The sequence below is a fragment of the Pteropus medius genome, unplaced genomic scaffold (assembly GCF_902729225.1).
Source record: "Pteropus medius unplaced genomic scaffold, Ma_sr-lr_union100, whole genome shotgun sequence".
In the NCBI taxonomy this organism is placed as follows: domain Eukaryota; kingdom Metazoa; phylum Chordata; class Mammalia; order Chiroptera; family Pteropodidae; genus Pteropus; species Pteropus medius.
The window spans coordinates 5,191,025-5,207,993 of NW_024350926.1; the positions used below are offsets into that span (position 1 = coordinate 5,191,025).

Consider the following 16,969-nt stretch of genomic DNA (forward strand, 5'->3'; position numbering starts at 1 on the left):
CCAGCACGAACAGAAAGCCCGGTCAGAAGCACTGGGGCCTCTCCTTGTATTCAATGCCAAAAAAAAAAGGGAAGAAAGAATGTGATCAGGGAAATGCTAAGGACTGAGAATGACTCCCAGACGATTTATAAACACAGAAGGCCCGGGGAGCAAAGCCCTTCAGAAGGGGACCTGACTCTCACCACCTCCCTGACCCCCACCTGTCACATTAAAGTCCCCACCCTCACTCTGCTAGTCCTGATTCCAGTCTCAGGACCTCTGCTCATCTCATCCTCCGGGAGCAACTACTTCAGACAACAGGGACTTTTGCTAATGGTTTAGAACTGGAGGAGTCCCCACCCCACAGCCCGGAAGTTGGCAGAGGGCCCTATTAGGACTGAATGAACGAGGACTGTGAGAGTGGCAACCAAGGCAGTAACCAGAATGGCACCTTCCTGCAGCAGCACGGGCAGGTCTGAGGTACCTCGGTCTTGCTGGTGCTGGAAAATACACTTAAACTTCAAATAATCAGCTTACAAATAAATTTTGAGACTCTAAATTGGGGAATCCTTAACTGACCTTACGGAACTGAAGCTACACAATACAAATCATAGACCCGCACCCCCTTTGAGCAAAAATAATAGTCTAAAAGTAAATTACAGATAAATTTGATCTGTCTCTAATATTACTTTGAGAAACCTTGAGTACAAGTTATGGAAATCAAAGAGAATTCTAGAAAGGCGATTTTATGGCTCTTTTTAAAGTCTGGTTTAGAAACAACTACCTAGATCACATTCAGTTCTGATAGTTTTGAAATAAAACTATAATGGGTGAAGTTATATGTAACTTAGATTTTTAATTTCTATGTATTTTATAAAAGGTTTATATATGGTCGATTTGGTTTGGGGTAAAGAGAAAATGAAAGAAATGAAGTTACCTTTTAATTGTTAATTATTAATGAAATGCTGAAAGAAACACATCAGTGCTTTCAACATACAGAGACTATTCGAAAACTACAATAGCAGCAGAAACATAATTAGATCACGGAATATAGTTCTTATATTCTACCGGTCCTTCCTTCCATTCATGTACTTTTTCTCGATCATTAGGCTTTACTTTTTTCCTTATGCCAATAATTCATATTTTTCTATGCACACGAGTTGCAATTTGTTTAAAATCACAACTGCGATTCACTTGAAGAAAAGGTATTTTGAAATTCCGAATTTTTTAAAAACTACGTTTGGAGCTGTGCTGGATTTATTTTTAATTTACGGGTATTGACCCTGTAACAATTGGGTTAAATTTTACCAAGATAAAGATAACCTCCAGGTGGGAAGGAACAAACGGGAGGCGAGCGTTAAACGCCTCCTGATTTGCCTCTTTAAAGTGCAGCCTAAGCCAGATATGCAGATCGCTTTTCCTAAAGGTGGATAATGCTGAAATCGGATACCACCACCACCCTCAGCTTCAGAGCATGGCTTTGTTGAATTCCACTTGTATTTCCCTAATCATAACTAGGCATCTGATAAATAGGAAATGAATCTTTACCCCAAAAGACTTTATTCACAGAAGTTTTATCGCAAATATGCACCGAAATACTTAGGATGCCAGAGCCAAGCGCTCAAATGGCAAATTAAGAGTTGAGATAGAAACGGAATAAAATGAGAGCGAGAGGGCGGACGAACCACGCGACCTATTTGTCTCCGCTCCCAAGAGAAGTAGCCACCAGTTCTCACAGCACTCATTAGAAACAGTCACTGTGAGAATGTAGACATCAAAGGGGACCACGCTTTCCAAAGTGGCCCAGGATGAGTCTTTCAGTGCCACTCCTGTGATGCTTTCACGCACCCGGGCGAGCCCTCTAGATAACCGCACCACTCAGAGAGCGGACGCACTCACCATACGACGAGATCCCGTACGGCTGTCCTGGCTGTGGGTACGTGGCGTAGGCCGTCGCTTGCTGCATCCCTGTGGTAAACGGTGTTTGCCCATATGCAGCCATAGTTTGTGAGGAAGGGGTAGGGAGAATATGTGGGTATGCTCTGCTATTTGTCAGAAATGACAGAAAATGAAAGCCCATGCATTAGATGGAAACATGCAAGGTAACTGATTCACAAGCATATCACAAACTCTAGTTACAGACGGTCTCTTACAGTCTATCTTTCAAATACAAGATACAAAGTGCTGAAATACTTCCGTGTCTAGGTGAGGCCCAAAATAAATCTGCGTAAACACATTTAAGTTTCTATGAAACGCACTTGAGTTTCAGATGTAACATGTGGGCACAAGACATGGCTTGAAATGAGGTAAAATACTCAGATAATCGACTTATTAAGAGAAAATACATCTTACTTGGAAGGGTAGATCTGTGGTGGGGAGAACTGGTGACTTGGTCTTGGGCTGAAGCTACTGCTCCCGATTGCTGGAAAGAAAACGACAACACACGCACACAATAATCAGAGCAAAGTACAAACTATGTATAAAGCAGGGATACAGTTTGAACTACAGGTTGACAATAGGAAATTACAGATATTCAACATTTGTGACATGCAGAAATGAGAATTTCACACAGTCAACCTAACGGGGAGTTGAATAGTATTAAGAAAGCTATAGGAACGGATTAAGTGGTTCTAATTTTAAATAAACTCTTAGAAAGTCTAGTCACGATCTTCTTAAATACCTGTCAGCATGCTGTGATGGATGTCAGTGGCAGAACCTGGAGAGGGCAAGGAGTCCTGGCTACTGTTTGGAAAGATGCTGACAGGGGAAGAGTCAAGTTGAACTGCAGGGCTGGGCCGGCCTGAGGGCCACCGGGCCTGCCGTCCCTGCTCAGCGGGAGAACACACCTGAGACTGTGTTCCCAAGGAACAGGGTCTAATCTCTCCGGAGCATGGAAAGAGGACAGGTCCTCATCTGCCTGGACTGATTTAGCAATGGGTTTTAGCAAAGCGCATTCCTATAACTATCTTAAATCTCTCAAGTTGCAGGCTGAGCCTGTTTTTCTCTTGTGCTGAGGAGTGTGTTTCTTCTTTGCCTTCAGTTACATGTGCTCAACTTCAGAGTCCACATAAAAAAAAATTTTTTTAAGAGGTTCTTTAAGCATTCAAGCAGAATTTCTTTTCTTTTAAATCACGTACATTTAATATGTCTCTGAAATGCACTAAACTCTCATCAAATGTTCTTTTATGTTCATACTGAACTAAAGAAGCAAAAATCCATTTTTGTTAACACCAGGCCTTAAAATGGTAGGAAAGGAGCTTTCAACTTTTTTCACGGTAAGTAAAGGCTACTATCTATGTACATATATATCTACACACATTTTAATTTACACACACAGATATGCACTTTCTCCCCCTCAAACTCTCCCCATCCTCCATCTGGCTCAGATGGATATTCTTTGGCTACGATTATTACAAGATGTAACACGTTTATTTTCTTCTTCACTATTAGTCTGTCTTCAGAGGCTCTATTAGTTATTAACAATACTCTACATTAAAATACTTCATAAAATTCAAAGTTTTATGCACTTTTCACATAGTGAATGTTACATCAGGACATTTACGCTTCTCGAATGTAATTTCTAGCTTGTGTCGGGAGAACACTGGTGGAGTTGAAACAGAATCTGAAAATCTGTGAATCCCCCTTTTCTGTCAAGCAAACAGGCCTAAACCCACGACCACAGAACAATCTGGAATGGCACCACGCTTTCGAGCTGCCAGACTCTAACCATCTGGCTGTCAGTTTGGCAGAGAGAGAGTCCACATTAAAGAGATGGCAGGCCGACTCAGCTGGTGTCCCTCTGTCTTTTGGCACGTGTTGAGTCACTACTCTGTTCCAGGCATTGAGCTGGGAGCTGTTATGTCACATGTGAGGGGGTGACACACAATAACCATGGAGGGATTGCTTAAATACTGCAGTTTATGGAAGGGACAGATTAGTGAGAGAACACATGGGACGCGAGGACAACCACCTGCCCAGGTCGTCTGTGGCTGCACCTCTTCTACTCCCCTTTTCCAAGCCTGAACGGAAGCCAAGGGCAAAGGAGATTCATCCCACAGAATTGCGGGAGAATATCGTCCCCGCACAATCATAGTTAAAAATACGTTTTGAGAAATGAAACCACAACGACAACTGAAAACCCACTGCCACCTGATGATGGGGACCACAGCAGTGCTTTTTATGCTTTTTATTGTTCCCCAGCTCCATCCCTGTGTTTTTCAAATTGTGGGTCAGGACCCACAAAAGGATCATAAACTCAATAGGTTACACTCAGCAATTTTGTTTTGCAAAGAGAATAAAAGAGATCAGGGTTATTACACAGGATCTGCTAAGTTCTCTGAAGCTTTGATCAGATTGTGTGTGTGTGTGCACATGAAGGAAGATTCGGGAGTGTGGCAATTAAGCAGATTCTGGCATCAGAATTTAATTTCAGCTCAGAGTCAAGTTCCAACTCTTCCACATGATCTTTGGCAAGTTATTGGATCCCGTTAAGCCTTGATACGTTCTTGTGTAAAACGATGACAATAATACTCCCTACAGGATTGCTGTGAAGCCTAACTGAAATAATTAACATAAAGTGCATGGTACGATATTTGTGTAATGTGTTTATTATCTCACATATGCAGATTCCCACTACCTTTGTCTGAAATTCGCCCTTTCTTCTGTATTTTTAATTCTACCCGATGGACGGCGTCACCATCTTTTCAGCAAAATGCTGTCTCTTGACACCACCCTACATGGAAACCAGAGCCTCGCAATCACCTCATTCTTTTTCTATTTCATGACTCTCCAGTCCTACCCAATCCGAATCCAGAAACTGTCTGTGGAGCTTCCATCTCTTCTCACCCTTCCGGGGTCAGGTCGTCAGTGTGCCTCCCCCGGATGACCACCTAGCGCCTGTCCCCGCATCCCACACATCACTGCGACGCTCACCACTGCCACCACAGTGACCTTTCCTACACGTCAACGTCTTCGTGATCATTCTCCAGCTTGCAATCTCTCAGCTGAGCTATTATCCCTTGGAGAAATTCCACACCCTTGGCAGAGCAAAGAGCTTCAAGCTTCCACCCCACCCCAGGTTCAGTGTTATGAAGCCTCCTGGATGTGAAGACTCCCCGTACATGCCCCCTTTTCATGTCTGTCTCGGTCGATCTTCGTACCAGACCCTCCGCCTTGTAATGATCTTCTTTCCTCTGCCTGACAAACGCCCCTTCGTTGGGACTAAAACATCCTTTTCTCTTTAGGATAATGGCTTCCGTCTCTGTACTTAAAATGTGATAAACACTGGTGACGCAGCGCTGACCACTGAGCGTTGCAGTCAGCACCTGTAGCCCATGCAGGTTAGTTTCCTCTGCTGACCATGAGCTTCTGGGACCAGGGACCGCCTGCTCCTCGTCTCAGCACCTGACAGGGCCTGGCACGGGGTAAGTGATCCTCGAACAATAGGTGTATAATAAGGATGTAAGACTTAGGTCATATGCAGAGTAGATTTTTTTTAATCACAATGGCTTGAGGAATGGTTAAATTACTTTAAGTTATTTATAAACTTATATAATAAACCTGACTGATTCAGGTCTTTGGCAATAAAAAATGGAGTAAATAGTATGCTTATGAAATAAATGTGAATAAGAACCTATGATGCCACCTGAGTGTCTCGTTGCTACTTACCTGACTACGTGCACCTAAAACTATTGCACATTTAATGCCACGTGATGACCCACACCTTTTGGGCTTTCTCTAAAGGCTAATCCTTGCACGCTCTGTGGAGTCTAGAGTCTCCCTCACACTCCTCGAGTACTTACTTCCCCGCTAACTGCCTAAAACACCTTCGACTTTTTAAACAACAATCTAGGAATTTCATGGGACCAGAATAACCTAAAGGAGAAAGAACACTCCCGGATCTTTTATCCAGGTAAGGAGAATGGTTATCTTACCATGAGTAAACTCCAGTACACATGCCAGGGCCTCGGGAAAACATGGACAACTAACACCTCTGTGTTAGCACATCTATTTCCTGTTACTATTCCATCCCTTTTCTTACTTCTTACATGGAAGTTGAAGAAGCTCCCAAATCTTGTTGTAGGAAGGGAGAGGAGAACCCAAGATAAATAACATTCACAAGCTTGAGAATCCACTGAGGTCAACAGAAACCTCAGATTAGCAAGTTCTCGGCTCCTCAGTTCACGGCTCCCCAGATGCCCATCTCAGCGTCAACGTCATCCAGCTGGACACCGGGTCGGAAGCCCCACAGTGAGTTTTGACTCTTCTCTTTCCCTCATACCTTTTTATCACGAGTCAAGTCAGCTCTCTCTTCAAAATACATTCTAAGTCCGGCAACTTCTCACTTCCTGTTGTCTACCCTCCGTTCCGATCTGTGGCCACGAGAGAATGGCAGTCGGGACACCCCCAACCTCAGCCGGTCCCCTCTCCCAGCCACCCCCTCCGCTGACGGCACCCTGGCACGTCTAACCCTGCCTCTGTGGCTCTTCCACGGAGGACACAGTCCAACACAGTACTCTCTCTTCTGAACCAGGGCAGGCTCATCTGCCCGCCTCTAGGCACCCTCTGCCACCCTCAGAGCACGTGCCACACAATGAACGGCGAACTCTTAAAAACACGAATTACACCATGTCGCCACGACCTCTCGCAACCGCCGCCCTCATTTCTAAGCCCTGTTGTCCTTCTGCTATGCTGAGGTTGAGCCAAACTCGTTCCCTCACGCCACTGAGATCGCCGCTCAGATGCCCTGTCCTCAGACGGGCCTTCCTGTAAAAGACACCTCCATTTTCGATCTGATTTCATTTTATTCATAGCGCTTTTCACTATTACACTGCCATTTACCCATTCACTCGCTCCCCCACAAGAATGGAAGCCCCAAGAGGGCAGGGACCTCGTCTACTTTTTCACTGCTATATTCCCACTGCCTAGAACACCGCCTGACATATAGTAGATGCTCCGCACATAACTGCTGAATGGATGAATCAGACTCAAACAGCTACATCTTTTTGTGAAAATTTAAGCAATCTAAAAAACCATTTGTCACATGTGGTACCTTTTTTCCCACTAAAAACATTTTTGTTTCTACTTCCAGGTTCCAAATACTACCAGACACCAACTTTGTATGATCAATATCATCTGCTAGCATTTTATTTAACAAAATAATAATAAATTTAGGCTTTATAGAAATGGCAGAAGCAGCAGGCAATGACATTTTGCAATCCTGAAAAACATTATTCGCCCCAATTGTTCTTTAAATCATTAAAACACTGTTTTTCATTGGGGATTAGCAAATGACCAGAACGTCATTATATTTTAAAAATCTAATAAACAGGCTTGCAATTTTTAATTCAGCCGCATATCTTGGAAAACCAACCCCTCCCCTCCAGTCTCCCACACCAGGGCACCGAGTGATTTTTCTGAAAGAGTAAGCCTTCTGCCTCCTTAATGCCCAAGATGCTAGGGTTCCGTGAAGGACAGAAACAGAGATAGCTATTACCAAAGTCAGAATGGCTCTGCTGCTTCTTGATCCCTGCTCTTTTCTCAAGACGCCCAGAACAGTCAGGATGTAAACTTTTAAGCCATCATGGAGAAGGAAATAGGAATGGCGACCACAGAGCGAGACCACCTCGGAGTTAATGCTTGCGGACTGCTTTCTGCAGCCTCTTTCCTCTTATAAAGAGCCTAAGCCCTGTTTACAGCCACTCCAGCATGCCATGGTTTTCACGCCTTTACTCAAGGAAGGAAGGAAGGAAATAAGGGAGAAAGGGAGGGAGGGAGAGAGAGAGGGAAAAAGGGAGGAAAGAAAGAGGAGGAAAGGTAAAGGACATGAAATGTGTCCATCCACACGGTGCTCTGAGCTTCCTATGTTTTGATCCAGTTCCCCCCGCTCAGCCGATCCTGTCCCGTGTCCAATACAGAGAATCGGTCTATGGAAAAGATCCTCCGTCTACAGCAGACTCTCCCCCGCCTTCGTCTAAGCCCTTCTCTGGGAACCCTGCTCTCTTGATATCTTTTCTAAGTAGAGGCTGCTTATTCTGATTCCAGATACCACAAAGGCCTGAAGCACATCCTCATTACTGCTTCTTCCAAACCGCTGCTTTCATGCTCTCCCCTAAAACCTTCCTTCTGAGATGCGTGACCACCTTCGAACACTTCCATGACGACCCATCTCCTAAACACCGCCCGGTATTAATCGAAAGCTTTAATATTTGACTGTGTCCCCTGGCAAGTTCCAACATTATTTTGGGTTAGGCATCCAACAGTCTCCTCATTCTATCGAGCCGTCAGTCATCAAGGTTGAGACCACATCCTGGGCCTTTTTCCCTAGTCTATAGTCTCAAACCAGAACAGCACGGACCGATTCCTTCGGTTACTTAACATCTACTGACCATCGCCCATGTGCTTGATACCATGGTGGCTGCTGGGGCTGTGTGAACAAGACAAACAGAGTCTGTTCTCATATGGCTACAGTTTAGCAGGAGGAAGGACAACGAAAATAATTTTAAAGGTAGCGACGAAGGCTGAGGGAGGGAGTACAGAGAACCAACCACCCACAGAAGCGTGTGGCGGAGGACTCATCGGGTTTTGAGATTAAGAAAGGAACATCCTCTATTTCTGGAATTTTCATTCCTCTATTCCCATCTCATCGGTTCTCCGACCTCATCAAGAGATGCAGAGCCCCTGACATGCTTCCTTTCTCTCGACTGACGATCCCTTACCTCTGCTTCCTTTCTACCTATCCTAGATCCATGAATAATTATTTTAAAGCACTCTTTTACTGATAATTCCAATTCTCTTCTCTCCATACTCCTCCATGCCCTACCTGGAAAATCTTCACCCTGGACCAAAGGAATCCTGTCTTTCTATCCAGACGGCTAAGCCCTTGTAGAGAAAATCCGCTCTACAGCAGAGGGTCCACGTTCTCGAGCTCCGCCCTCGCTGGGGCCTTCAGCCCTGCTGTCAGCCCTCCTCCACGCGTGCACGCGGCCCCCGCTTACCCGCCCCCACGGCATCCGCTGCAGCCCTCTCCACCCCTTAAGCTCACGAGCCTATCGCTACGCTCATTTCGAGTCGCTTCAGAGAAAAAAGTTGGAATTCCTTAATGTATTGCCTCCTCCTCCACTTCAAACTCATCTGCATCACTTCCCTGATGTTTCTGTGGAAAAGTTATTCCTTTTCTAGGCCGATCCACTTCCGTTTTGGATTTCAGCCCTTGCCGTCCCATCGGGGACTTTCGTCCACCAATTATCCCGGTGTTTTGCCTACACCCTAACCCCTACCTCCATGAAGTTTGTGTTGGCAGCAAAACCCCCGACCTTCTCAATACCATTCTCAACCGTGTATCCTTCTTTCTAACGTCTACCTTCTCTCTCTCCTTGTACCACCTACGTACTTGAAAGATGTTTTTCTCTTCCCTGTCCTCACTTCCTTATTGATTTCATCATCCATCCATTCAGTGAACTTTGTGAGTACACGCTACCTGCTAGGAACTCTGCTGGAGACACAGAAATGGGGCATCTGGGCCAGCAGGTGCAGCGGGGAAGAGCTCACTCACCTACAGGGAATGCTGTCGGCTAAATCCACTGATGCTTCTCATTAAAAAAAATGTTTTTCATTTTGACGAAATTTGACACTGGCAGGAAAGTAGAATAACGTCCTCCAATATCCTTCACCCAAATTCTCCAAATGCTAACATTTTATTACATTATTGCATGTGTTCACATTGTGTGTGTGTGTGTGTATTTCACGTTTTTTCGAGTTGCAGATACGATGTCCCTTTACTAATACTTCAGTGTATGTTTCTTAAAGACAAGGAATTCCTTTACCACATTATGGCTATCAATATCAGGGAAAACAGTGATATAATCCTATTATCCATATGAAAAAATAATTACCTCTTTGTTGTATGTGATCTTTACCTTGCATTAAAAGTATGTTACAAATATGCACAGTAAAAATAAAATTCTTTTAAAAAACAAAATTAAAATGATGTTCAACCATCCAGATGAAGCCATCATTAATTTTGTATGCATACAGGCACATATACATACACATAAATGCCTTTTTTTAAAAAAGAAACAAAACTGTCATTACACTGAACACACTATTCCTTATCATTTACTTTTTCACTTAATATAGTTTTCTCATGTCAATAACTTTACAAATACATTGAGAAGCTGTTTATGAATCGATCGCAGACAGCGCCTCCCCGAAATCCTCCCAATTTCCACTTCCAGCTTGACACTTCTTCCCCAGCCTCCTGTGCTCTCATCTGATGCCCCGCCTGTCTCTTACATATTGGCTTTCCTTCGATTCTGTCTTCAGCTGTTACATTCTCTGTGCGCTTTCAGAATTTCCATTCCAGATCTTTCCCTATCTCCAACATTTCAGGTGGATGCTGCCTCACGATCGATATGATCCATACTGAAGTCACCACCTCCCTTTCTCATTCACGCTCGTCCTGGATCCCATATGTGATGATGGTCATGCGACCCCCTTCTCCTGATGCGTCCCACGGCACTCAGGATAAAACACAATACCATGCAGGACCCTCACGCCTCTCTGGACTCTAGCCCCTGCCTCCATCCACCATGTCCCTCGTTGCTCACACAGTACACACCAAGAAAGGTGAACCGTGGTGGTTCCTCCAAGTTCCACGCCTCCGCGCCTTGGTCTCCTCCCATGGAATGCTCCACCTGTCCAGCTTCCCCTGCCCAGTTCCATGTGAGCTTTGCTCCTACTCATTTGTAAAGGCTGAGTGCAGGCATCACGTCCAGGAAAACTTGCCTGACCACTCCATCCCAACCCAATCTCTGCTGGGTTCTTGTGGGGCATCCCTGGGCTTCTCTCTGCCATTATCGAACTGCACTGCGTCGGTCTGGTCATTTGTTCACCCCATAAAGCCCCAAACCAGGACCATTTTCAGATGTCTTTGAGTCCATAATAACACAAAGCACATTGCCTGGTATCGTTAGTATGAATTTTATTTTATATCTCTGTATAATACCTTTTAATTGCGGTATGTATAAAATAAATGATCCTGAGAGCTAGATTACGTCAATCATAAATTTACGAAAGTATAGCATTTCTCACTGAAAAGTTCTATAAACAGCAGATAATATGAAAATGATTAAACATTTCAGAATTACTTCTGATAGAAATAATTTTTAATTGAACTAGTCCACGCTGGGTAATTTGGCAAATATATAATCACATCCTCGTAGTTACTTTATTATCACAATCACTTTCTTATCTGTAATTTCATTATCACAGATGTGACACTTGGATTTTGTTTGTTGGGGGGTGGACTTTTTTTAATGGGAAAGATTAAAATCTAACATGAGGATTTAGAGCTGATTTACCGATCTGTTTAATTTAGATCTATAATTGACATGACAGTTACTTAAGAGGATGGCTTGGCGGGTCTGTTTAGGGGTATGGAAAAATCATACGAATGAGAGAAAAAGGGAAGGAGTCGTTAACATAATAATGATAATTTAGTAGAAGAAAGGAACAATGCTCCTTTTGATTTTATCTCCTTTATAGGATGCCAACAATTTCAGCAAACTTTATCACACTAAATAAAAACATCAGAATTCTGCAAAAATGTGACTGAGACAAGTTGCTTTATATATATATAATGTACACATAATACTATACACACATACATACGTATTCGTATAGATAAACAAACTAAGAAAAATAATGTTATTCCTTACCTGAACCTGAGAAATTGTCTAAAGACCCGTCTGATGTTGTTGAAACTATTTCACTGCTGCTCATTGGCTCTGTTTTAACTATAAAAATAAACAACATATATCATACACCTAATTAATAATTATTCATAAAGGCAAGGTAGAGAAGATATAATATCCACAAGTTAAGAAAATCATTTTTCAAAATCAGTCCCTTTGTATTTGAATATATTAAGAGTCATATTCCTAACAGAAATCTTTCTAGAAACATTCACATGTTAAGTATTTTCTCCCTAAGGAAACAGTCTATTGTGACAACTTACCCTTTAAAAGAAATGCTTTAAATTAAAAGTCGTTAAATTCACTGTTGCTCTATATATTTACTGAATTGCTTAGTAATAACATCTCAAAATTTACATAATGTGGATGTGAAACAATTTCCTTGCATTTACAGCCATTTGGCCAAACGGAGTCAAATGACAGAATAAAAAGACTTGAAGAAATGAGAAATAACACCGGCAGGTTTTCATGATACTCAAGGACAGGTGCACGAGTTCACACGTGTGTGCATGCACACACACACACACATACACACACTCGCTCGGCTATCCAGCATGGCTAAAAATCTGAGTGCTCAATTTGAGGGACTGCTGTTACCACTCAGCCATATCTGGCTGCCAATTCATCAGTATCTATGGTGCACTTAGTACCGAAAACACACTAAATGTAAGTGAAGCAGAAATGTTTTCCATTTCAAAACAAAACAAACAGCAGTCAGTTTGTGGAAAACACAGATGTCTTGTGATAAAGTCCCTTCGGGCTATAAAATCAAACCATTTAGATTTATGCTACTGGCTCTCCAAAGCGACCCGCTCTACTGATATAGTGATGGTATTACTGCACCCCATCAAACAGATAAAGCCAGATCAGCTCAGAACATTTGCCATTTTCCCTCGTTTTAGGTTATTTTAAAATGAAGAGACAGCATTACTGTCTTCCCTAGAAACTACTAGTGAAGAGTTATCATTGGAATTTGCCTAACCCACTTCATAGGAGTTACACATCCCCATTAACAGGTTTTCAGAAAGAATACAATAAAATTTAGAGGCTACCTAAAAATCAATAATGAGCTTTACAACATGAAAGCCCTAACAAGAGACTATTTGAGGAGGCTCCTCCCACAAAGTAAATACATTCAGAAATGGGAAAGGGCGATGGAGAAAATGCACTTTTTCTTCTCTGAACGTGGCCAATCTCTTATAAACATCAGGCCAAGGGCTCATCCACCCTCCTGGGCCTTCGAAACTTTTACTAATGCATAATGAGTAGTTTTAAAATAGGCATTATAAATAGTTGCAGTAGATAGTCACTGTCAAAAAAAATTAATTATTTAGACTGTTTCTAAACAAAGTTGAAAAATAAAACCAGCGAGACTAACGGGAATCACTCCAACTGCTCGCTTTAATGTAGACCAAACAATAGTGCAACTGAAGTTTCCATTTTCCACCACTTGTTTTGGGTTAGAAGTCTTAGTTGACACTAATAAATTCTGACATACGCCTGTGTATCCCTTCTCTCTTCACGCCTCCAGGCAGCCTAATGATCTTGCTCGTTATAACCACTATAGAGCCACAGACGTAGGAAGGCGGCGACCCTGCTCGTGGTGCACAGATCCCGAGTGTCCCACTAGGCTGTGCGCATCCCATCTTCCCTTCTTTAGGAAGAACTCATATAATGCCCTGTACGTATAATGCCCTGTTTCGCTCTGTACTGGACTGACGACCCCTGGGATTCTGAACACAAGATCACGTACCACATGCCTAGAAAAGATGAGAATTAGGCCCACAGGGTATAAGTCGGATAAAGTGCCTACTGTGTGTCAGACTCTTTACACTTGTTATGATTAATCCTTTAAACCATTCTGCCGGTAGGTCTCAGAGCACAGCTCACAAACTCCCTAGTTACTGGCTTGTTTCACATGCAAAAAAAACTGAAACCAGAGGGGTTAGGAATCTTCCCAAAGTCACGCAGGAAGTGGCAGAAATGGGATTTAATTTTAGATGTTTTTGGTTCCAAGGCCCGAGGAAATGGTAACGAGTGGCACTTCCCCAAATTTACGGCTCCTCTGTAACAGAGCGGACGAGGACGAGGGAGGCACAGTGCCATGCAGCCCCTTCCCTCCTCGTGTCTGACACTGACAGGCTAGTGAACCGGTTCGAAGATCTTAGGCAGAAGCAGAGTCGTCTGGGAAAGACAGTGAACGATAAATTTTCCACTGTGTGGGATGTTAAGCCCGGATTACTTCTCAGTCTTTCCCAAGTATAAGGTCATCATAAAATTACTTGGTAAAAGCTTGACTGTATTAAAATTACTACTCCTGTACCGCTAACACCTACACCAGCTAGTTCCCATATGATTGGCTTAATCAAATGCAGCTTTCACTCCCAAGAGACATGTTCAATTATACTTGAAATTCCATTAAAAACAGGCAAAAAGAATGGGAAGGAAAGGAAGAGGATACTTTTTCTCTTAGGCCCCAAGTATATTGCTTTTTGCCATTGTTCAAATGTACCCATCTATACACTAAAGACTCCCTTTTCCTAATGAATCCAGTTTTTTTTTTTTTAAAAAAAGGCCCACTGTTGAAGGGGAGAGGATGTACATAGGTAACCACTGGGGTATTCACGATTTCATCGGGTAATGTAATTGAATACTTTGATCACCCGGGACCTGATGCTGAAGAGACCGCTGATTTATTGTGATGTAAAATAGTTTCTGCATGAAAGCCAAGGGAACAGAGACCACTTCTGGCTTTGTTGCCGCCACAGACACCCACCGGAAGGTTAAAAAGACAAGAATAATCCCTGGCCACCAAAACTTAATGCATCTCCACTAGTGCCCCCGTTTATAAATACGCTGTAGATGAGACAACAGAGTACCTCTCCAAGGCTTTGAATTTAAAAGCACCACACTTTTGGTTTTTTTTTTTAAGTCTTAGAGCTTTAAGCTACTGTCCTGTCTGAGAACAATTATCCCTTCTGAGCCACCTAACTGAAAAGAAAAAAAAAATCTATGAATGATCTGCTCTCCTCTAAAAGTGTAGGATTCTTCGATCTCTACCACACTTTTCGCTTCATACGTGACTTTATTCTATGAGAAAGAGCATTTTTTTATTATCTTTTGCTCCTACTCGAGTCTATTTTTTTCCTAACACTTCAAGTTTCCAATCTTCGATCTGATACTTTAAAGACATATTAATCCTCTAAAAATATTCACCTCCTTAATATTCCTGATTCCTCCCATCTCTTCCACGTGGCCATGTGCTCTAAGCCTGAGCTGTATCAGGCAACTGTGACTGTGATAGATGGAGGTTTGTGTTATCTCTGGAGATAACACAAACCTCCATCTATCAACGCCCTTGAGCTTTAGTTTTGGACTCAGAATCTAATTACCTGCTATGAGACTTTCTAAAAGTTATTTGATGTCTTCAACTTTATTTCATACACAAAACTTATGATGCCTACATTACAGGAATGCAATAGTAATTCATAAAAATTTAGGTAAAGTACCTGATATGAAAAGCTGAAATTATATTTATCATCATTATTATTAATAGCAGTATTCTATTTCTGCTACACTGAATGCTCTTCTCAGGGAACAATATTGAATAAAGAGTTTAAAGCACCAGCTCTGGAATTATCAACTGAATTTCAATCTAGCTCTGCTATTAACAGTATGAACCTAGAAAAGTTACTCAGTTTCTGCGTGTCTTGGCGTCCTCATCTGTACACAGGAATAAGATACTCATGAAAGGGTACAAAAGATAAATGTTTATAAGTCATTTAGCACTGTGCTAGGTCCAGAGGCCATACTTTCAGGGTTGTGCTATCATTATAGTGTCTCAAACTATGAGAAACCAAAGCCTTTCTTATGGGATAGAATCAGTTGTAACCTTCACATTAAAGTTAAACTTCCTCTTTAAAAGCAAATTGGAAGAATCTACAGTGACTCTGGTCGAAGATCAACTGTGAGGCCATTGCCTCAGGACAGCCAAAATCAAATCGAGGAAGCTTGGACATAACTCAAGAAATCAGGACTAAATCATAATTAAGAAAATTTATACCTTGTTCATTACAATCAGCGTATGTTTTTACTGAAGAAACAGGCTAGGAGGATGGTGTATAAGGCGATTGTGATCAAGGATTCCAGGAGAAATGTAGGCGTCTCTCTCTACCACTGTTTAGGGTTGAGTGTACTGTAGCTGGCCCATGAAGAGAGACACCTGTTTTCCTTTACCATAAATTTAAAGAGAGATCTATCAGACCATTGGAGCAGGTGACATTAGCTACCAAGACCAGCCAGCTAACCTGTTGCACCATGACCCTGTGCTCAGCAAGCAACTTCTAGTTCGACTTGGAATCTTGTTATCATATAAATAATCTCCAGGAAGATGACAGGCTGACCAGAGGTGAGAAGAATTCAGTCCATTTGATTAGTTATATTTCTCATCACGTGGAGGACAGTTAAAGCAAATTCATCCCCAAAGGACAGCTCGGCCTGCTGGGCTGGGCGCCAGCCTTAGTGTTAGGAAGAATTCACCTGGGTGAGAAGCAGATGCTCCTCAAGCAGGATCTAAGCTTATCTCAGAACTTTTCTTCTAACTGTCAGTGCAGCTTGTCTTTGTTTGGCACACGCTTGCTTGGTCTTCCTTTTTGCTTCCCACTGTAATACTCAGGACTTCAAAACCTCAGCTCACCATCCCTCTGCTACCCTTTATGATCCTGTCCATCTCTTCTATCTTCATTCCATTTTGGTTATTAAATGGTTCAGAACACCACTGGCTAGAACTGCATTACCTCCAAGAAATGTCACCTGTCACCTTTCGCATTTGCTCACTTCTGTCAGACTTATTTATCGGATCATCCTGTCTACTCAAACCACTCCAGCCTCAATAGCCCAGGCGGGAACCCAGAGCCCCCACCCTAAAATCCTATGTTGTCTCACTTTTCCAAGCATCTTTTTTGCCAAACTCTAGTGCCAGGATTGGCAATCTCCTTCTGTTCACTCTTTGTCCGCTGTTCTGGATGGCTGAGCACGGGAGAAGAGGCCACAATTGTAGGCTGACCCACTTCACGGAAATGCACGCCTTCTATACGCTCTTGAGCCATCCTGCTGCTTCGCAATCCCCCTTTTCCATTTCTTGTACCCGAAACAGTTTCCATTGAGTCTTCTCCACTTTCCTTAAGTCCCCGAATCACACCTTATTTGCCATCACCAACTGTTTTATCAAGAACGTT

The 16,969-nt window shown here is 42.7% G+C and overlaps 1 protein-coding gene across 9 annotated transcripts in view; it reads right to left on the reverse strand.

Annotated features, from left to right (window-relative positions):
* EYA1 (EYA transcriptional coactivator and phosphatase 1) overlaps positions 1-16,969 on the reverse strand; it is a 145,187-nt gene that overhangs the window by 105,226 nt on the left and 22,992 nt on the right. For 5 of the 9 annotated variants that reach the window (XM_039841854.1, XM_039841851.1, XM_039841849.1 and 2 more), the window contains 3 exons: positions 11,697-11,774; positions 2,332-2,401; positions 1,879-2,024 (listed from right to left, as the gene is read on the reverse strand). In XM_039841854.1, the coding sequence (XP_039697788.1) occupies positions 1,879-2,024; positions 2,332-2,401; positions 11,697-11,774 (294 nt within the window). Of the gene's footprint in view, positions 1-1,878; positions 2,025-2,331; positions 2,402-11,696; positions 11,775-16,969 lie in introns of those variants that run through there. The other 4 variants (XM_039841852.1, XM_039841850.1, XM_039841858.1 and 1 more) reach the window with 2 other exon arrangements.